At 46.4% G+C, this 22,761-nt stretch overlaps 1 protein-coding gene across 1 annotated transcript in view; it reads left to right on the plus strand.

Annotated features, from left to right (window-relative positions):
* The window catches only part of LOC115160295 (beta-adrenergic receptor kinase 2), a 70,229-nt gene that overhangs the window by 3,601 nt on the left and 43,867 nt on the right, over positions 1–22,761 (plus strand). Inside the window, exon 2 of the mRNA XM_029710658.1 lies at positions 11,180–11,256. Coding sequence (XP_029566518.1) covers positions 11,180–11,256 — 77 coding nt within the window. The remainder of the gene's footprint in view (positions 1–11,179; positions 11,257–22,761) is intronic.

Raw genomic sequence — 22,761 nt, forward strand, 5'->3', positions numbered from 1 at the left:
TCTTCAGTATGGCAATTCTTCTGCAAATGTTTGTCTATGGAGATTGCATGTGTGTGCTCGATTTTTTTTATACACCAGTCAGCAACGGGTGTGGCTGAAATAGCTGAATCCTCTCATTTTGAAGGGGTGTCCACATACTTTTTGGTATTAACTAGGCTATTAATTAGTTAAGAACGCATTCTTATTTACAGTGTATATACTGTATTTCTCTGTAGCAGCCCATACAAAGATGGTATCCCCTCTTAGGTGTAGTTGTTAGTGTGGAGAGACTCTGTTGTCTGTGACCTTTAGAGAAGATTCATGCTAAACTGCTTTCTATAAGCATTTTGCATATGTGAGAATACCTACTTTGCAAATAAAATACCTTACTATAACTAAAAAACTATTTTACCTTTATCCCTCTTCTGAAAAACCTGCATGCATCAGTTGAGCGTAGAGCTGTACATTTTTAAGGTCAGGGTTTGGCTGTCTAGTGAGCTGTTACAGTCAGACTAAGGGAAAGAGGATGTGGTGGAGTGTTTTGTCAGTGTAGAGTTGACACCGATGGCTTTCTCACTGTGTATGTACATGTGAAACGTACAGCTCAAAGGAGATGGACATAATGAACGTGTGATAATGTTAACAAGTGTCTGACTTGTAGTTTAGGCTCAGGCTGTATAACGTCTAAGCCTAAGTCCCTCACCAAGCTTAGTCCTAGTCCTCACCAAGCTTAGTCCTAGTCCTCACCAAGCTTAGTCCTAGTCCTCACCAAGCTTCAGAAGCACAGCACGTTATGCCATCTCTTCCATCCGTTGATTGCTTTATGGACTTTTCTCAGTCATAATATTCAGTGTCATGCTGCGCAATGACCATAGATGCAATCACTTCGTCAAAGTTCTTTCTGATAATGTTATGAATTTGCTCTAATCCGAGCAATTCTATATTAGGTTTATCATTTGTTCATCATATAGCCTAGACATGTAAAGTGTAGATCTGACACGATTCACTATTCTACCTGACAGAAAATAATTTATATTCTACAAAATACAGTCTCAGAACTTTCTGTAACATTGCACTTGAAGTTAACTGTAATGAAAAGAGCTTTAGGCCTATTCCTTATTCTAGACCTGTCCATATATTTCTGTCTTAACTTTTTGCCACCCTGGTGTTTGCAGCAGCACCCCACTGCCTGATAGGAGTTGTAGTACAGACAGACATCCTCACCCCTGAATGACCACCTCGAGAGATCAGATCAGCAACACAGGGACCAGTTTCGCAGACCCAGAGTGTACCTAGTCTTGGCCTTAGCACTTCTGACAGATTCTCAACCGATAACGCTGTTAAGTCCACGAGTAGGCTTAATCTGGGTTCAGGAAACTGGCCCTAAACATCACATCCCTTTTAGTGAAATTCAATATGTTTAGTCACATCTATTGATGAAATCAAATCACGTACTGGGCCAAAGTTAGCCTACTTAGGGATGACTGTGTTTACAGACCCCGCTGTGTGTGTTCAGACACGGCTGAATCGTACCATGGCCATTTGGTAAAGCCACTGGTTGATTTGTTTGCTTTAGATGTGGTCAATGAACAGGTCCAAACTGCAGCCTTGAATCCATTTAGACTAATGTTGTTCTTTTACTTTTCTACATTGATCTACTATTACAGCCAGAGTGTTTTTCACAGTGCCTGATGTAGATGGTGGGAACTTTAGCTCCAGCAGAGTTTTAACGCTCCTGGTTCATCTGATGAACTAATCATCATAGTCTTCAACCAAGGCTTTGATTGGTACAATCAGGTGTGTAACTGCTTGACAGGAACCTGAGATGTTCTGGTACTGAGAAACTATTATTTAGCTACTTCTGTTAAAGTGTTTGTATTACAATTAAGAGAGGCTACTTCTGTGACAGTGTCTATATGCGTTCTATCCAGTCAGCCAGGCTTCTGTGACTTCCTCATCCTCCCAGTCTCAGATGTATCAGACCCTGAGCTAGTGAACTAGCTGTGTTGTTTAACTGAGTTGGTTTCCCCATGTGCAGAGCAAGTTCACAGCCCCAACATTAAAGCAGGGATTGACATGAAGGGTTTCCCTATTGCCTGGGGCAAGTGTCCTGGTCCGTCCTGCAAGTTGAGCCTGCTCTGAGGCTGGCCCCATTGGGCAGGTTTTTTCATATTTAAAAAAAAAAAAAAACTTTCAACAACCAAAATGCAGAGAATTCCATTCTTTCTGGTTCATCCCCTGTGTGTAGAAAATGGCTACATAACATTTTCGGGCAAGTATCTTACTCTTTGTCTTAGTATCTTACGACTTTCCCAATGGGCAAATGCCTTTCAGACCTTAATGTCAATACCATTTACTCAGAAATCCTAGTTAATCCTCAGATGGGTTGATTCCTCATTTGGTGTAGATCTCACTACACACATTAGAATTGTGCAGGCAGGCCTCAATCTCAAATGGAAAAGATTGGCTCTTCAAATCAGATGTGGAAGAGGTTTCTCCTCAATCTCTGTACTGTCTACTGCGTCTTCTACTTTTGGTGTGTGTGTGTGTGTGTTGAGCTTGTAGAATTAGAATTTGGTTGCTAATCGTCCATTAAGTATTGTTTACAGGGCTGAGGAGATAAGACACTATTCTTCTGTGATAAAAGAGTGTGTCATAAGGGTGATAGTGGGGTTTGCTTTAACAATGACTGAAGTAGTATGGTATACATGGCCTGCTCTGAATATGCTGCTTTAGTCGTGTGTGTGCTGAAGCCAGGATTACAGCACAGTGGGTAATACCACAGCAGTTTGAGAGAGGGCGTTAATACCGTCAGGAGGGTCAGCAACATTACTACTGTAGTGGCTGTGTTGCATTGGCTAGTCCTTCCAAACACAACTGTCTAAAGTGAACATAGTGACTGGCTGTTTGCCTACCCTTCCAGAAACAAGTATTAGATGTGAATTGTCTGACCCCTGCCTGGGTTCAGATGGCTTTATGGAAATGATTTGTTTTAATTTGATAAGGATTTAAAAGATTATCGATGGAAAACATGTGTTATCTCCTGAAATTGGCTATGATGATAATCCGACTAGAGGGATGGACTGGGAGGGGGGGATCTAGGCTAGAGAGGGATGGACTGGGAGGGGGGATCTAGGCTAGAGAGGGAGAGACTGGGAGGAGGGGGGATCTTGGCTAGAGAGGGAGAGACTGGGAAGAGGGGGGATCTAGGTTAGAGAGGGAGAGACTGGGAGGAGGGGGGATCTAGGCTAGAGAGGGAGAGACTGGGAGGAGGGGGGATCTAGGCTAGAGAGGGAGAGACTGGGAGGAGGGGGGATCTAGGCTAGAGAGGGAGAGACTGGGAGGAGGGGGATCTAGGCTAGAGAGGGAGAGACTGGGAGGAGGGGGGATCTAGGCTAGAGAGGGAGAGACTGGGAGGTGGGATCTAGGCTAGAGAGGGAGAGACTGGGAGGGGGGATCTAGGCTAGAGAGGGAGAGACTGGGAGGGGGGGATCTAGGCTAGAGAGGGAGAGACTGGGAGGGGGGATCTAGGCTAGAGAGGGAGAGACTGGGGGGAAGGAGGGAGGGAGGGAGGGAGGGAGAGGGTGGGTATAGGCTAGAGAGTGAGAGACTGGGAGAGAGGGATATAGGCTAGAGAGGGAAAGAGGAGCGCTGAGAGCCAGCGTTGGTGTGTGTGAGTGATTTGGAGCTGTGTGTGTGTGTGTGTGTGTGTGTGTTTCAGCTCTGTATGTGTATGTACTTGGGGCTGTGCGTATGTGGTCTTTGGAGTTGTTTGTGTGGCATTTGGAGTAGTGTGCGTGTGTTTTGTGTTTAGAGCTGTGTGTATGTTTGGAGTGGGTGTTTGTGTGTTTGGAGATATGTTGGCATTTACACAGGCAGCCCAATTCTGATCTTTTTTCCACTAATTGTTTTTTTGACCAATCACATCAGATATTTTCACATCAGCTATTTTTCAGCACTGATCTGATTGGCCAAAAGACCAATGAGTGAAGAAAACGATCTGAATTAGGCTGCTTGTTGGTGACGTTGTGGATCGCGCATCGCTGCTACATTCTCTTTGTGCCGAGGCTTTGCCTGCTGGCAGAGAGGTGAGATTTTGACGGCAGCACTGGAAGCGATAGAGAGGGGGAGGGGAGAGGAACGGCTCTGGTACTGTTTGAAAGAGAGCTCAGCAGGAGAGACGTGTTGAAAGAGAGCTCAGCAGGAGAGACGTGTTGAAAGAGAGCTCAGCAGGAGAGATGTGTTGAAAGAGAGCTCAGCAGGAGAGATGTGTTGAAAGAGAGCTCAGCAGGAGAGATGTGTTGAAAGAGAGCTCAGCAGGAGAGACGTGTTGAAAGAGAGCTCAGCAGGAGAGACGTGTTGAAAGAGAGCTCAGCAGGAGAGACGTGTTGAAAGAGAGCTCAGCAGGAGAGACGTGTTGAAAGAGAGCTCAGCAGGAGAGACGTGTTGAAAGAGAGCTCAGCAGGAGAGACGTGTTGAAAGAGAGCTCAGCAGGAGAGACGTGTTGAAAGAGAGCTCAGCAGGAGAGACGTGTTGAAAGAGAGCTCAGCAGGAGAGGCGTGTTGAAAGAGAGCTCAGCAGGAGAGACGTGTTGAAAGAGAGCTCAGCAGGAGAGACGTGTTGAAAGAGAGCTCAGCAGGAGAGACGTGTTGAAAGAGAGCTCAGCAGGAGAGACGTGTTGAAAGAGAGCTCAGCAGGAGAGGAGAGGCGTGTTGAAAGAGAGCTCAGCAGAGAGACGTGTTGAAAGAGAGCTCAGCAGGAGAGACGTGTTGAAAGAGAGCTCAGCAGGAGAGGCGTGTTGAAAGAGAGCTCAGCAGGAGAGGCGTGTTGAAAGAGAGCTCAGCAGGAGAGGCGTGTTGAAAGAGAGCTCAGCAGGAGAGGCGTGTTGAAAGAGAGCTCAGCAGGAGAGGCGTGTTGAAAGAGAGCTCAGCAGGAGAGGCGTGTTGAAAGAGAGCTCAGCAGGAGAGGCGTGTTGAAAGAGAGCTCAGCAGGAGAGGCGTGTTGAAAGAGAGCTCAGCAGGAGAGATGTGTTGAAAGAGAGCTCAGCAGGAGAGGCGTGTGTGTTGTGCAGTAGGAGGTGGGGGAAGAGGGAATTATCTAGAAGGATAAAGAGGGATGACACAGAGAGAGGGAGGGGTTGTTGGAGTACAGTAGTTACAGGAGGCAGGTTCAGATCCAGAGGGGGAGGACAGTCAGGGAGGACTGGGGGGGAAAGTCAGGGAGCATCACATTCCAATAACAATGGGTAGATGACAATTCTTTGCAAATAGAACCATTTGTCAGTGATGCCGTCTGGACCTCGTTGAAGACTGAATGCGGCCACCGGGGCAAAATGAGTTTGACACCCCTGGTCTACAGTATACAAGTCCTATCCTTTTTAAATCTGAGAAGGGAAGTGCAAAATGTGTAAGTGTGCACCAGTCTAGAAGAGTCAGTGGATTGTGATTGGCCAGTGTAGCAGAGAGTGGATTGTGATTGGCCAGTGTAGCAGAGAGTGGATCGTGATTGGCCAGTGTAGCAGAGAGTAGATTCTGACAGGACAGTCTGCTGTATGGCCCTGTCCAGAAACAACCCCTAGCCCCCTACTCCATAGGGCAAAGGCACTTCATGCATCTGAAATAATTGGATTGTTACATTATTGTAGTAGCTCCACCTTATCCCCTGATTGGCTACTCAGAGGAATTTGCACCAAATTGCTTATTTCGATCAGCTCTCCACAAGTGTCCACCAGGGACTAGGGGTCAGCTAGCTAGGGGTCAGCTAGCTAGGGGTCAGCTAGCTAGGGGTCAGCTAGCTAGGGGTCAGCTAGCTAGGGGTTAGCTAGCTAGGGGTTAGCTAGGCTAGTTGTTTCTGCAGCAGGCAGGCATGCTTATGTCTCACCCCTGGCCTCCAGTGAATGAGGAAGAGTCAACTTCCTGGTTCTTGTGGCTCAGTTAGACAGAGAGCTATTACTGGACTGCGTACAAGTTGACCTGTAGGCACAGATCCAGGCCCCGCTATGTTACTACTAGTACTATTGGTTAAATTCTTACCCTGGTTTTAGCATTGCTGCTAGGCTAGCATTAGCCACTGTGTTATAAACTAGTAGGAGTGTGGAATGATATTGGGATCCTTAACGTTAAGAAAAACCCCTAACTGAATGTTTTTTTTTAAAATCAGAGTGCAGTTATCACAAAACATTGTTTTCTGTGTTACAGTCCAACTAGACTATAAGCTATAGAGGTAGTAATGGCATCTTTTTGTAGGCAATAACTCTGTCATGGTTTGTTGGACAAAGCCTATGGGAAAAATAAAAGGTGTTTTTGTAGGGTTTTGGATAAATGCTGAAAATAAGGTCTGTGGTAAACACCGGCTTAGATCATATATGTTCGGTTCTGAGATAATCTTCATCAGTTAACGTCACTTTTTGTGAATTTTTAAGAATGAATGTAATTTAAAAAATCACAAAGGCTTCACGATTCATAAAGGTCATGTTAAGACTGCTATTATCTCATAGAACAAAACATATAACATTAAGCCTGTGTTAACCTCTGACCTTATTTTCAGCATTTATTCCCAAACCTTCTTTCCCTATCCGTTTTTCCCATAGGGATGTCAGAACAAATCAGAGGGAACTTGTTTCTGGGTATTAGGACTACAAGCTCTAAAGGCCTGGGGAAAGTGGTGTAATTTAAATGAAACCAGAGATGAAGAGGTAAACTTTAGGCTACTTTGGTGAATTTGTGAGATACAGATTACCAAGACGTATGCGCACGGTTTCAAGGTTATTTCTGCCTGCACCCTCTCTCTCCCTCGCCCTGGCTCGCCTGCTCTTTCTCTTCGCTAATGATGCGAGTGTGTGTGTTCAGTCTTCGATTTGTTGCGTGTAGAATATCCTAGCCCAAGGGTATTCGACTCTTATCCTACGAGATCCGGAGCCTGCTGGTTTTCTCTTCTACCTAATAATTAATTTCACTCACCTGGTGTCCCAGGTCTAAATCAGTCCCTGATTTATAGGGGTACAATGGGGGGAAAAGAGGAGTTGAGGAGTTGAGGGTCTAGCCTATTCATTGATGATAGGTCGGTCCTGCAAGCCAAGAAATGACGAGATACAGCATTCCATTGGGATATACAGGATGGCGTAGCAGTAAGACGTTTGTTATTGTCTCGTAAATATTCATTTTTTTGGTATACATTTCATTATGTTTGTCTCCTTATTTTTCCATTTTCGAATTAAATATACCTTCCTGCAACCCGCCTCATCCAATGTGGTCCGTATCTGCTATTATTTTTAGACCTTATAACTGGAACCTCCATCAGAAGCTAGCCTTCAGAAGCTAGCCAGCTAATTAGCTACTAGCTATTTAGTCATTGTTAGCCACTGCTAGCGGTCTTTACCTATAGCTCAGACACCAGCCACTTTAGCCCGTATAGCTCGTATAACACCTGCCAGTCTGCACAGCGTGATATCAGCCCTGAGCATATCAGACTGCTTTTTCCCCACTACATCACCGGATTCCTGCCACAAGCTCTGGACCATTACACTGGATCATCGCATGTCTGGTTTTCTCCGTTTGTCACATCACTAGTAGTTCGTGTCTTTGTGAGCATCAGCCACTGTTTTACTACAAGTTAGTTAGCATTGGTGCTAGCATCAACCAGTATGTTATATGCCTACTAGTACTTAGTGTTTTCGCTAGCTAAGCATCAGCCTCTTTTACTACAAGTTAGGTGGAGGCATCTGCCACTGTGTTATAAACTAGCTAGTATTTAGTGTCTCCTCTATCAACCACTGTTATAATTGGTGCTAGCATCTAGGCTTGGGCGGTATACTGTGTATGCCGGAGTATTTTTATTATAAATTTGAATATTTGTAGCTACTTTTTAAGTAAATACGTTAGGAGATAAAGAAGACCGCATTCTTCATTTATATTTTTCAATATGATGCTTACCGGTAGTACCCAGTCATGTGGTGTTTGTTTACAAGCCCACAATGATGAGACTGGAGCCTTGAGTCACTGACTGTTGTGCATCACACACCAGGTGATCTAGTCACGAACACCGACGTCCAGACAAACTAAACACCTTCAGTGCCACTGTCGCGGCCCGCTAACAAGGACTGCACCCCTCTCCTTCTCCTTGGTCGACGTGAGTTAAACATTTAAATGTGTTAACCCTCGCAAGGCTGCTGGCCCAGACGGCATCCCTAGCCGCGTCTTCAGCATGCGCAGACCAGCTGGCTGGAGTGTTTATGGACATATTCAGTCGCTCCCTATCCCAGTCTGCTGTTCCCACATGCTTCAAGATGGCCACCATTGTTCCTGTTCCTGTACCCAAGAAGCACTCACTTCTGTCATCATGAAGTGCTTTGAGAGACTAGTCAAGGATCATATCACCTCCACCTTACTGGCCACCCTAGACCCACTTCAGTTTGCTTACCGCCCCAATAGGTCCACAGACGATACAATCGCCATCACACTGCACACTACCCTATCCCATCTGGACAAGAGGAATACCTATGTAAGAATGCTGTTCATCAAAGCTGGGACTGAGAGAGAAAAACAGCTTCTGTCTCAAAGCCATCAGACTGCTAAACAGCAATCACTAACTCGGAGAGGCTGCTGCCTACATTGAGACCCAATCACTGGCCACTTTAATAAATGGATTACTAGTCACTTTAAATAATGCCACTTTAAATAATGCCACTTTAATAATGTTTATATATCTTACATTACTCATATCACATGTGTATATACTGTATTTTATACCATCTACTGCACCTTGCCTATGCCGCTCGGCCATCGCTCATCCATATACTTACATGTACATATTCTCATTCACCCCTTTAGATGTGTGTATTAGGTAGTTGTTTGGAAATTGTTCGATTATTTGTTAGATATTACTGCACTGTCAGAACTAGAAGCACAAGCATTTCGCTACACTCGCATTAACATTGCTAACCATGTGTATGTGACCAATAAACTTTAGCGTTACGGTATGGTATTCACAACTAAATGTTTGCCAGCTAGACATCTTAACTATTAGGTTCATTATTTTAACTGTCTAAAATGTGCTACGTGCTCTGCAGTTGTGCATTTGATTTGCTAATTCAGTTGCTACAGTAGTTAGCAATCTAGCTAAGTGGTTAGCGTCTTCCAAAATCAAGCTTTGCTTGCCGGTAACAGCAGAGAATCTCCTCCTGGATCAAGAGCCTTGCTGTCTAATATTTGTTTTGTGTGTGCAGCAAACTGTGAGTAGCATGTTTTTGTGACTTGTATAAGTTCATGAGCTGGGATGTCTGTCCTGAAAATAGTTTTGGTCAGAGACCGTATAACATTTTCACAATGCTCGTTAGCATTTAGTTAGCGTTCTCAATGGGATTTTACTTGTTAGCATTGCTAACCTTTGGCTTACAAAGGCTGTGGGGTTTGAAAGTAGCGCACCTTGTGTTCAGTGCCGATATGACCAAATATCCTGTATGAAGGTCTGACAATCTGGATACCGCCCAAGCCTACTAGCATCAGTCACTTGTTATGATGGGCTAGTTAGTATGATCCTTTTATTCAGTCCTATCTGAACCTGCCCGTTCTGGGCCAGCCACCCCAATGCAGTAGAAGGGCAATTCCACAGTAACGGAATTGCGTTGAGACTCAGATTTTTCACTTTAAACTGTATGCCAAACACAAACCATTGATTCCACCCCAATGGTGGAACAAGCTCCCTCACGACGCCAGGACAGCGGAGTCAATCACCACCTTCCGGAGACACCTGAAACCCCACCTCTTTAAGGAATACCTGGGATAGGATAAAGTAATCCTTCTACCCCCCCCCCCCCCCCCAAAAGATTTAGATGCACTATTGTAAAGTTCTTTTTCCACTGGATATCTTAAGGTGAACGCACCAATTTGTAAGTCGCTCTGGATAAGAGCGTCTGCTAAATGACTTAAATGTAAATGTAATGTAAATGATTTCAAAGTTTAACAAACCATAATTCCGTTACTGTGGAAAAACCGTTCACACAACGCTAAGGATATCAGGGGAACATCGATCCACGGGGAATCACAGAATAAACCTCATTGCATTTATCAACAATACAATGAACAATAGACGCTGGTAATCACTAAACGGTTTGTCAAAAGACAGATTAAACGAGATGAAAAAACAAAGACATTTGTTGTGGTTCTGGATCATATCAGCACACACTCGTTGCCACTGGCTCACTGGCAGTAATAGACACATCCAAGATCTCGTTTGCTCTCATCTCTCCCTCCTCCTTCCATCTCTCTCATTCTCTCCTTAACCTCTCTCCTCTCTTGTTTAAACCAATCCGTCTTGGGCCAGGTGTCTGTCTGGCCAATGTGCTGTCATATGGAAAGTGCTACCCTCCTTCTGTCATGTGCGTGGTAACGTTCCCATCCCTTGGTGTGTGTGTGTGTGTGTGTGTGAGAGAGAGAGGGGGCCCGTGGAGAGGGTGCTAATTGATTCATTCTCCCCAGTCCTCCTCTCATTAACACCCTCTCCCAGGGCAAGCTGCTGTTCTGTCCCCCCTACCCCCATCGCTCCCCTGCTCCTCACCTTTCTGCTCTCCCCCAGGCCTCCCCTCTGTCAGGGGACAGGTGGCAGGAAGGGAGAGGCCCAAACCAGGGCAGGGATCAGGAATGGAGGTGGAGGGGGACAGGGAGGAGAGCTGAAAGGATGACAGGAGAGATGACGCTGGTGAAATTAGGAGAGTAGAGCCTGGGCAGGGAGGAATAGAAATAGGTTTTGTAGTGGGATTTGGGAGTCCATACTCTGATTTCACCTATGTCCTTTCTGTGTGTGTCCCTTCAAATATGCTTTAGTTTTCTAACAATGTGGAGCTCATTGTAACCTTATGTCCTACAGGGGATGACGAGGAGTACATTTCTTATGTTGTATTCCCCTTTCTCGCCCCTCTCTCTTTCTCGCCCCTCTCTCTTTCTCGCCCCTCTCTCTTTCTCGCCCCTCTCTCTTTCTCGCCCCTCTCTCTTTCTCGCCCCTCTCTCTTTCTCGCCCCTCTCTCTTTCTCGCCCCTCTCTCTTTCTCGCCCTTCTCTCTTTCTCGCCCCTCTGTCTTTCTCGCCCCTCTCTCTTTCCCGCCCCTCTCTCTTTCTCGACCCTCTCTCTTTCTCGCCCCTCTCTCTTTCTCGCCCCTCTCTCTTTCTCGACCCTCTCTCTTTCTCGACCCTCTCTCTTTCTCGCAGTATTCGCAGTGTGATGCAGAAGTACCTGGAGGAAAGAGATGAGCTGACGTTCGACAAAATCTTCAACCAGAAGATCGGTGAGTAGTGTGTGATGGAGTACTGTTGTCTCTCAGTAACCAAACAACCATGAGAACTATAGCACCACGTCAGACACAATAGAATTACACACAAGAATGTGTCCTGGGAGGAGAGCTGTGGTAGGAAGGGCAATATGGCCTAAATGATTTCTCTGAATAAGCTTTGTTGTACAATTTAAAGTTAAAATACACTGCATTTCAAACAGTCAGCAATAATCTAATGAATTCAGGGCTTGTGAAGTTATACCTAGGATAAATATAAGCCTTCCACAACCATAAGACCTTATCATTATTTTCTTAAACTAGTTTAACCTGCTTTTTTCAATCACTGATCCGGCTTTCAAGTTTGTCTGTGACAATGCCCTTTTTGTTACTAATGTAATCAGAACCATGCACAATGCATGGACTTCCTGTAGCAGGTTTTGTAGAAAAATGTCACCTGTCTCATATCAATCTCACAAGCCCAAGTGCTAGTGAGTAGCCAGCTAGTCTTTATAGGAATCTTTGTACCAAGTTTAGCCAACTTGGATGTATTTGCTAGCTAACAAGGCGAAACAGTTGAATAGTCTAAACACACCCTGCTGTCCGTCTCCAGCGGTTTGAACAGAGTGCTAGCATGTCCACTTTGTTCACATGTTGAAATCAAGTGCTCTGCCTTATTTCTCAGACTGACAACGAGTTGCCAATTCTTTATATAATTGCGTTTTATGCTTATTGCACATTTATAAAACACAGACTAGAAAGTATAAGACTTTGTCTAAAATGCTGCTAGTGGTACGTGGCGTGACAAACTGAGCCTTTTTCCAGAATCAATGTTCATTGATACTCCTGTTTTAGTAATGTCTGCTCTGTACGCAATGTGAGGAGTTGAGATATAAAAAGGGTATCGTCAGAAAGGTTAACTTGTCCTTTATTACAGTTAAATAATGTCTCAATGTGTTTCAGTGTCCATATGACTGATTCTGTTGGACCAAACCTCAAATTGAAATAGTGAGTTGAAACTGCTTGTCAGAGAGGAAGATGTGATTATCTTTGTTGTGAGTGGCAGAGGGAGGGGCTTGGTGTCTGTGTGTAACAGAGAGGAAGATGTGATTATCTTTGTTGTGAGTGGCAGAGGGAGGGGCTTGGTGTCTGTGTGTAACAGAGAGGAAGATGTGATTATCTTTGTTGTGAGTGGCAGAGGGAGGGGCTTGGTGTCTGTGTGTAACAGAGAGGAAGAAGCGAAGTGAGAGGTTTCACTCTTGCCAAAATCTGTCCAAAATAAGCTCAAGGCATTTGGAATATCCTGCAACAACATACATTTGAAGTCATCAAATGAATTAGATATTGGCCAGCCCTAAGCCGTTGTCATGGGATAGGTTGGTGATGGAGTTAGTGTGTCCTGTCTTGCCTGACAACACTCTACTTCCCTTTCCGAGATGCCATCTGTATGAGGCTGCTGATTGGCTAACCCTGTTCCAGCTCTTCACATGCTAACAGATAGGGGTGATCGGTGGTAACTAAAGGGTTATCCACTGTGGCCAACCTAAAGCACTCTGACACATGTAAAGCTTTTGGAACTTTTCCTGTGACCCAAAAGCCATTTTGTAAACTGAACCTGTGCTTGTAGCCAGGACCAAGTCTCAGCCACCTGTCACAGTAGTGCGCTGCGTCGCCTGGTTTCCACTAGTATCACAGACAGTGAGACAGTAGCAGCTGTCTGTACCAGGGGACCAGAGCCCTGCAGCTCACTAGCTTTACTTACTGCTGCTCTGCTCTCTCTCACCTCCCCTCAGAGACTGCTGCGCTAATTCTTTCTCTCTCTCTACCTGTCACTCACTCGCTACCTCCTCCTCTCTTTATCTCTCCCTCTCTCTCGGTGTGGTAGTAGGGCCATGGGCTGGGAATTGCCAGGGACCTGACGATACGACATTATCACGATACGACATTATCACGATACGACATTATCACGATACGACATTATCGCGATACGACATTATCGCGATACGACATTATCACAATACGACATTATCACGATATTTAGGTGGCAATAAGATATGCGTTGAGATTGTCATGATTCTAGATGTATTGCCATTCGATACTGTGATTTCATTGGGATTGGATGTTCCAGACATTGCTCACCATATGTCTGCTGAAGAGAGACATGAGAAATGTTTTATTGATCGCTTATGAAAACAGCAAACTAGGATATATCGTCAAAAATAATATCCCGATATGTAACTGTATCAATTAGTATTTTTCCCCATCACCGACCTACCTAACCTAACCACAGCACTGACACTGGATTGCTGCCGTCACTGTTTGTTTATGGTGATTTTGGAGTGTTTAGTCAGTCTGCTGATGTTGGGCTGTGGTTAACAACTGATAAGTGTAGCTTGCACCCAGCCGTGACGACAGGCCTCTGCTAACTGCTATACATTCTACCTACCCAGCTGTATGTGTCATCCGTGTGTGTGCCTGCTCTAGTCATGGTGAGCAAGGTGCTCTGTCATCGTATTGGCTAACACTGAGAATAGGAGTTGGTGGGGGCTAGTATTGCATAATGGCAGGGGGTTATTGTGGTCTCTCTTGCGATCTCTTGCTCACTCTCTCTTCCTTCTCTCTCACCTCATATCCTCTTTAGCTGTGAATGGGCTATAGACACATCCTCGCACTCACATGCACTACATGACCAAAAGTATGTGGACACCTGCTCTTTGAACGGCTCATTCCAAAATCATGGGCGTTAATATGAAGTTGGTCCCCCCCTTTGCTGCTGCAGTATAACAGCCTCCACTCTTCTGGAAAGGCTTTCCACTAGATGTTGGAACATTGCTACAGGGACTTCCTTCCATTCAGCCACAAGCATTAGTGAAGTCGGGCCAGCACAGAATCGTCTAGAATATCGTTGTATGCTGTAGCGTTAAGATTTCCCTTCATTGGAACTAAGGGGCTTGAACCATGAACAACACCCCCAGACCATTATTCCTCCTCCAATAACCTTTACAGTTGGCACTATGCATTGGGGCAGGTAGTGTTCTCCTGGCATCCGCCAAACCCAGATTCGTCCATCAGACTGCCAGATGGTGAAGCGTGATTTATTACTCCAGAGAACACATTTCCACTGCTCCAGAGTCCAATGGCGGCGAGCTTTACACCACTCCAGCCGACGCTTGGTATTGCACACGGTGATCTTAGGCTTGTGTGTGGCTGCTTGGCCATGGAAACCCATTTCGTGAAGCTCCCGACTAACAGTTCTTGTGCTGACGTTCCCTGAGGCAGTTTAGAACTCTGTGGTGAGAGTTGTAACCAACTATTTTTACACACTACGGCTTCAGCACTTGGAGGTCTCGTTCTGTGAGCTTGTGTGGCCTAACACTTCATAGCTGAGCTGTTGTTGCTCCTAGACGTTTCCACTTCACAATAACAGCACTTACAGTTGAATGGGGCAGCTCTAGCAGGGCAGAAATTTGGCGAACTGACTTGTTGGAAAGGTGGCATCCTATAACGGTGCCATGTTGAAAGTCATTGCGCTCTTCAGTACAGGCTATTCTACTGCCAATGTTTGTCTATGGAGATTGCATGGCGGTGTGCTCAATTTGATATACCTGTCAGCAACAGGTGTGACTGAAATAGCCACTAAATATATATATGTATGTATGTGTGTATGTATGTATGTATATATATGTGTGTGTGTGTGTGTGTGTGTGTGTGTGTGTGTGTGTGTATATATATATATATACATACACACACACACACACACACACACACACACACACACACACACACACACACGCGTGTCGCTCCTGGGTGTCAAAAGGGGGGAAGGAGAAAAGTAGTTGAGTGTCATCCGCATAGTAATGATAGGAGGGACCATGTGAGGATATGACAGAGTCAAGTGACTTGGTGTATAGAGAGAAGAGAGGGTCTAGAAGCGAGCCCTGGGGGACACCAGTAGTGAGAATACGTGGTGCAAACACAGATCCTCTCCACGTCACCTGGTAGGAGCGGCCTGGATGCAATCCAAATGTGTGCAGAGCCTGAGATGCCCACCCCTGAGAGGGTAGAGAGGATGATCATCCTACGCTGCCACGTTGACGGTCACTGAGCTCTTCAGTAAGGTCATTCTACTGACAATGTCTACATATGGAGATTGCATGGCTTTGTGCTCGTTTGTATACACCTGTCCGCAACAGGTGTGGCTGAAATAGCTGAATCCACTCATTTGAAGCGGTGTCTACAAACTTGTGTGTGTATATTTAGTGTATGTGTGTGCATACACACAGCTGTGTTTCCCTAGGGCCTAGGCCGTGTGTTAGACCATGTCCCCACGTCAGTACCAGAGCATGTGGGAAGGTTAGAAGGCCTCTGGCACGTTAGACATCCAGCCCTTGCTCTCCATCTCTATCGCTCTCATTCGCTATCTCTCTCGTTCTCATTCGCTATCTCTCTCGCTCTCATTCACTATTTCTCACTCTCACACTCTCATCGCTCTGTCACGCGCTCTCCATGTTTAAACTCTGCTGTCCCCACTGTCTGACTCTCACTGGGTCACTGGGAATATGTGGATACTGCATTGCGGTACTGAGATCACCCCACCCCTCATGCCAGAGTGCCTATGAGGGCCTGAGAGTAGAGCGGCTCCTCAGATACACACGTTAGCAGTCATATGGCTGTGTGAGACTTTGTTAACAGGCTGGTGCACAAAGCTGATGTACACCGTGTTCAAGATGGCTGAATGTGATTGGCTCTCTTGTGACTGGAACACTAAGCTATGATTGGTTCTCTGGGTGGAAGGGCTGGCTCCTTATTTGTGTTCCAGAGACCCCCATAGCTTTCTTTCACTCCCTTTCCTCTCTCTTTGTCTGAATTCTTTCTCTCTGTATGTTTCTTTTACTCTTGCCCTGTCGTTCTCTCCCTCTTTCTCTCTCTCCATCTGTCAGAGTACTGGAATGGATGATGGAGAGATTTACGTTGCTTAGCAACTGTCGGTTGCCATGGGAACTCTGCAGAACTCTCGACGACAGGGAGAAATGGATTAAAGGAGAAATAAAAAAAATCTGATGAGAACGGTAGAGGAGAGGAAATGGAGAAGGGGACATTAAACGAGAGCGATAAAGGCCAGATGCTAGATGGATCCACAACCCACAATGCACTGGGGCTGCCCGAGGCTATCAGGCATGACGGGTGGGGCAGTCTCAATAGTCTACAGTGGCCTCTGTGCCTCTTCTCCTCATATCTTCTACCCAGGTCTCCCACCTTTCTACCCAGGTCTCCCACCTTTCTACCCAGGTCTCCCACCTTTCTACCCAGGTCTCCCACCTTTCTACCCAGGTCTCCCACCTTTCTACCCAGGTCTCCCACCTTTCTACCCAGGTCTCCCACCTTTCTACCCAGGTCTCCCACCTTTCTACCCAGGTCTCCCACCTTTCTACCCAGGTCTCCCACCTTTCTACCCAGGTCTCCCACCTTTCTACCAGGTCTCCCACCTTTCTACCCAGGTCTCCCACCTTTCTACCCAGGTCTCCCACCTTTCTACCCAGGTCTCCCACCTTTCTACCCAGGTCTCCCACCTTTCTACCCAGGTCTCCCACCTTTCTACCCAGGTCTCCCACCTTTCTACCCAGGTCTCCATGCCTTTTCTCTCCTCATGTCCCCACTACACGCTTCAGTTCCTCACCATGTCTCCTATCCTTCTCCCCTCCCTCACCATGTCTCCTATCCTTCTCCCCTCCCTCACCATGTCTCCTATCCTTCTCCCCTCCCTCACCATGTCTCCTATCCTTCTGCCCTCCCTCACCATGTCTCCTATCCTTCTGCCCTCCCTCACCATGTCTCCTATCCTTCTGCCCTCCCTCACCATGTCTCCTATCCTTCTGCCCTCCCTCACCATGTCTCCTATCCTTCTCCCCTCCCTCACCATGTCTCCTATCCTTCTCCCCTCCCTCACCATGTCTCCTATCCTTCTGCCCTCCCTCACCATGTCTCCTATCCTTCTCCCCTCCCTCACCATGTCTCCTATCCTTCTCCCCTCCCTCACCATGTCTCCTATCCTTCTCCCCTCCCTCACCATGTCTCCTATCCTTCTCCCCTCCCTCACCATGTCTCCTATCCTTCTCCCCTCCCTCACCATGTCTCCTATCCTTCTGCCCTCCCTCACCATGTCTCCTATCCTTTTCTCTCCCCTCCCTCACCATGTCTCCTATCCTTTTCTCTCCCCTCCCTCACCATGTCTCCTATCCTTTCTCTCCCCTCCCTCACCATGTCTCCTATCCTTTTCTCTCCCCTCCCTCACCATGTCTCCTATCCTTTTCTCTCCCCTCCCTCACCATGTCTCCTATCCTTTTCTCTCCCCTCCCTCACCATGTCTCCTATCCTTTTCTCTCCCCTCCCTCACCATGTCTCCTATCCTTTTCTCTCCCCTCCCTCACCATGTCTCCTATCCTTTTCTCTCCCCTCCCTCACCATGTCTCCTATCCTTTTCTCTCTCTCTGCCACTGCTCGCTGGTATGATGATGATCACTGTTTATCTTGTTAGTGTGTCAGCTCATGCGTATACTGATGTGTGTGTGTGTGTGTGTGTGTCAACGTGTTGGCAGTTGTGTGTGTGTGTGTGTGTGCTTGAGCGTGTGTCAGGGTAGTGACTCATTGATTGGTGTCTCTGTGCTCCAGCAGACGGGTCTAATTGCTAAGGGACTGGGTGGATTAATTGGCCGGTCGATCACACACACTCAAACTCACACAACACTGTTTTGGACCATAGAGAGAGGGGCACTGGAACCAGTGTATAGTTGGATAGAGCCAACACTACTGTCTTACTGCTGCTCTCCCTCAAACCACTGTTTCCCTAAATGACAATATCCATCCTCTCTTCTCTCATCCCCCTCTCTCTTCCCCCCCATTCCTCCCCTCCTCTGTCTCTTTCTGTCCAGCTCTTGGCATCAGGCCCGTGTGTTTATAAACTCTGGACTGGTGTGAAATGTTTTTCCCAGACAGACTTGGAGCCTGTGTGTGTGTAGCCTGCTGTTACTGTAAGTCTTATTGTGTGTGTATTTGATTGTGTGTCTCTGAGAGAGGGTGAGTGATTGGTGAGCTGTGAGGATTTTGGCAGAGTGAGTTTTCACATTGAGCTAATTTCATGACCTTGTGCTAGACAAGTCTGAAAGCCCTCGCCAGACCTGACTCTACCTCAGGAGATGTAGAGGGGAGAAAGAGGAGGGTGGAGGGGAGAAAGAGGAGGGTGGAGGGGAGAAAGAGGAGGGTGGAGGGAGGGTAGCGGGGAGAAAGAGGAGGGTGGTGGGGAGAAAGAGGAGGGTGGAGGGGAGAAAGAGGAGGAAAGAGGGAGGGTAGCGGGGAGAAAGAGGAGGGTGGTGGGGAGAAAGAGGAGGGTGGAGGGGAGAAAGAGGAGGGTGGAGGGGAGAAAGAGGAGGGTGGAGGAGAGAAAGAGGAGGGTGGAGGGAGGGTAGCGGGGAGTAAGAGGAGGATGGAGGGGAGAAGGAGGGTGGAGGGGAGAAAGAGGAGGGTGGAGGAGAGAAAGAGGAGGGTGGAGGAGAGAAAGAGGAGGGTGGAGGAGAGAAAGAGGAGGGTGGAGGGAGGGTAGCGGGGAGTAAGAGGAGGATGGAGGGGAGTAAGAGGGGGGAGGTTTGGATGGTAGAGGGGATAGAAAAGAGGAATGAGGTTATAGAAAGAGGGAGAGTGGTTGAGATCAGTGGAAAGACTGAAAGTAGTGTAGAGTGAGAGAAGGTGTTGTGGAAATGTTGTTTATACTGTTAGGTGTTCCTGATTGATGGTCACTGTGTGGTAGCAGACGAGCCAGTGTGTGTGTGTGATGCATTATACATGGACTGACCTTCAATGTGGAGGACAGCTAGCATGCAGCCAGGGAGTCAGTGTGTGTGTTTGAGCTTTAGATGTGTGTGTGTGTGTGTGTGTGTGTGTGTGTGTGTGTGTGTGTGTGTGTGTGTGTGTGGTGTGTATAGTGTACTTTTTTTGATGTATTGCTTCACAGGCTTATAATGACGTTGAATGAGGGAGACGGTTTGACTGAGTGTGTGTGTGTGTGTGTGTGTGTGTGTGTGTGTGTGTGTGTGTGTGTGTGTGTGTGGGGAAGAGAAAGTGGCCGCAGTGGCGAAATGACAATGTACAAAATGTAGCAGTTTTAAAGCTAATTTCCTGCAATTCTATACATTTTTCTGCAGCTTATGCTGTCTGAGTGACTGAATGTAGTTGAGGGGTTTTCCTGGTTTAGTACGTGTGTGTGTGTGTGTGTGTGTGTGTGTGTGTGTGTGTCCATGTGTGGGAGGTTTGAGCATGGACACACTTCCTGAATAGTGACAAGAGATGAAAGGACAGAACAGAGAGCGGGAGAGAGCAGGCGGGTTGTCAACACGGATATTGAAGGAAAGACGGGGAGAAAGAAGAGCCCTACCTATCTTCCTACATGACGGGCCTGGTCCACAATCAACCGCTTTGGTTAAAAGGACTGGAGTGAAAGAGTGGAGATGGAGGAAGGGGAGGAGGTGTGTGTGTGTGTGTGTGTGGACCGTGTTGAGCTGTGAGTTCGGGCGGCTTAATCAGCAGGTTAAATTTAGCCAGTTCAGGTGATTCCAGTAATGACACAAAGCACAGAGAAGCCTATGTCTCATCCTAGGAGTGTGTATGTGGGCTTTGCTGTGTGTGTGTTTTGTGAGAAGGCCATTTGTTGATTTAGCTGGTGACTGCTGAAGTGTCCTGTGATTAAGGTTAATCCCTGACTCCAGCGATGTAAAATCTCTCTCTCTTTCTCCTCTAACCTTATTCCACTGAATAACACCCACCAACCAACGACTCTGGGTGCTTTGCATGCACAAACGCCCTCTCTGCAAACAAGGATCCTCTCTACACACACTAACCCTAATGTGTGTGTGTGTGTGTGTGAGTTTGTGCGCGTTTACAAATGTATGTGCATGTGTACAATAGTTTGTGTGCGCAGAGGTCTTAGGAAGGCAGAATCCTTGTTCCCTGGTGTGTCTGTGTGCCACTGACAGGAACCAAGGAGGAAAGGGAGGGAGGGGCTTGGGCTTATGAGGAAATGATGCGTAGGGTCTGGAGAAGAGATAAAGGAGAGAGGGAAGGGGGAGCAGGAAGGAGTTTGTTCTCTCTCAATTCAAAGGGCTTTATTGGCATGGGAAACATGTTTACTTTGCCAAAGCAAGTGAAATGGACAATAAACAGAATAGTGTTGCACGGTGTATACCGGTACCACGGTAATATCATGGAATCAACACCTCATGATACCAACGTTTTAGAATACTGTAGAATCGTTTAATATTGCCCTACCAATCTAAAGAACCTGCTGGCGTCTGTTAGAAAATGTCAAAGTTTGTTTTGTTTATAAATTCAGCTGAATGTTTTGAAGCGGCCACTAGTCTCTTGTATGCGTCGGTCCAATAATGTCCACTTGACTTTCATGCACATATCACGCATGGCAGCTGTAATGAGCCGTCTGTCCGGCAGCCGTTACCCACCTGATTCTCTCTGGCCACTCTGTTTTAAATATCATTTAGCCATGATGGCGAGCGGAGATGTCTTCTGTTATATGTGACATTTGACACATTGGAGCAGCGCACAGAGCAAGCAAAGTTGAGCGATTGTATCATTTGATCCCTGGTAGGACCAAGAGCACAGGCCAGTCTGAGTAGGCTCTGCAATTTCTCTGTGTTGGTGAGTGCCAGAGGGAACAAATGGAGCACAGCTTCTTCAAAGGCATGCTTGCAGCTTTACAGCAGAGTAAAGGGCGTGTCTCTAGCTTAAATGAACAAAAATCCCCCATATTACCAGAGCTAACTTTCCTCTTCCTTTGCCATTTTTCACGCATTTAATTTAATTTAACCAACTATGTCGCTGGGCGTTTTTTAAACTAATCCCGGGTTGGTAATTATTGGTTTGACAAACCATTGTTCAGTCATGTTACCAAGCTAACAACCTGCTAACTTGGCAGTAGGTCTTAGGCAGATTTGATTGGCACAGGAAGAAAGGAAAAGGGTCTGCTTCACTACTCATGAGATGTATTTTAAAGGTACAGTGCATTCGGAAAGTATTCAGACTTTTTCAACATTTTGTTATGTTACAGCCTTATTCTAAAATGGATTACATAGTTTTTTCCCCTCGTCATTATGGGGTACTGTTTATAGATTGATAAAGTAAAAACAGCTTTTTAGAAATGTTTGCACATTTTATAAAATAAACTGAAATCACATTTAAATACGTATTCAGACCCTTTACTCAGTACTTTGTTGAAGCAGCGATTACAGTCTCGAGTCTTCTTGGGTATGACGCTACAAGCTTGGCACACCTGTATTTGGGGAGTATCTCCCATTCCTCTCTGCAGATCCACTCAAGCTCCGTCAGGTTGGATGGGGAGCATTGCTGCACAGCTTTTTTCAGGTTTCTCCAGAGATGTTCAATCGGGTTCAAGTCCGGGCTCTGGCTGGGCCACTCAAGGACATTGAGACTATTCCCAAAGCCAATCCTGCGTTGTTTTGGCTGTGTGCTTAGGGTTGTTGTCCTGTTGGAAGGTGAACCTTCACCCCAGTCTGAGGTCCTGAGAGCTTTGGAGCAAGTTTTCATCAAGGATCTCTGTACTTTGATCCATATCCCTAGATCCTGACTAGTCTCCCAGTCTCTGCCGCTGAAAAATATCCCCACAGCATAATGCTGCCACTCATGTTTTACTGTAGGGATGGTGCCAGGTTTCCTCCAGACGTGATGGTTGGCATACAGGTGAAAGAGTTCAATCTTTGTTTCATCAGACAAGAGAATCTTGTTTTTTGTGGTCAGTCCTTTTGGTGCCTTTTCGCAAACTCCAAGTGGGCTGTCATGTGCCTTTTACTGAGAGTGGCTTCAATCTGGCAACTCTACCATAAAGGCCTGATTGACGGAGTACTGCAGAGATGGTTGTCCTTCTGGAAGGTTCTCCCATCTCCACAGAGGAACTCTGGAGCTCTGTCAGAGTGACCATCGGGTTTTTGGTCACCTCCCTGACCAAGGCCCTTCTCCGCCGATTGCTCAGTTTGTCCGGGGGGCCAACTCTAGGGAGAGTCTTGGTGGTTCCAAACTTCTTCCATTTAAGAATGATGGAGGCCACTGTGTTCTTGGGGACTTTCAATGCTGCATAATTTGTTTTGGTACCCTTCCCCAGATCTGTGCCTCGACACAATCCTGTCTCAGAGCTCTACGGACAATTCCTTCGAACTCATGGCTTGGTTTTTGCTCTGACATGCACTGTCAACTGTGGGACATTATATATAGACAGGTGTGTGCCTTTCCAAATCATGTCCAATCAATTGAATTTACCACAGGTGGACTCCAATCAAGTTGTAGAAACATCTCAAGGATGATCAATGGAAAGAGGATATTCAGAAGTTCTATTTCGAGCAGGGATGCACGATATATCGGTGGACGTATCGCAATCGGTTAATAATATTAGCTAAAAATGCCATCATCGGTATCAGCCCGATGTCCAGTTTAACGCTGATGTGCAAAACC

Source organism: Salmo trutta, chromosome 23, assembly GCF_901001165.1.
Source record: "Salmo trutta chromosome 23, fSalTru1.1, whole genome shotgun sequence".
Taxonomy (NCBI): Eukaryota; Metazoa; Chordata; class Actinopteri; order Salmoniformes; family Salmonidae; genus Salmo; species Salmo trutta.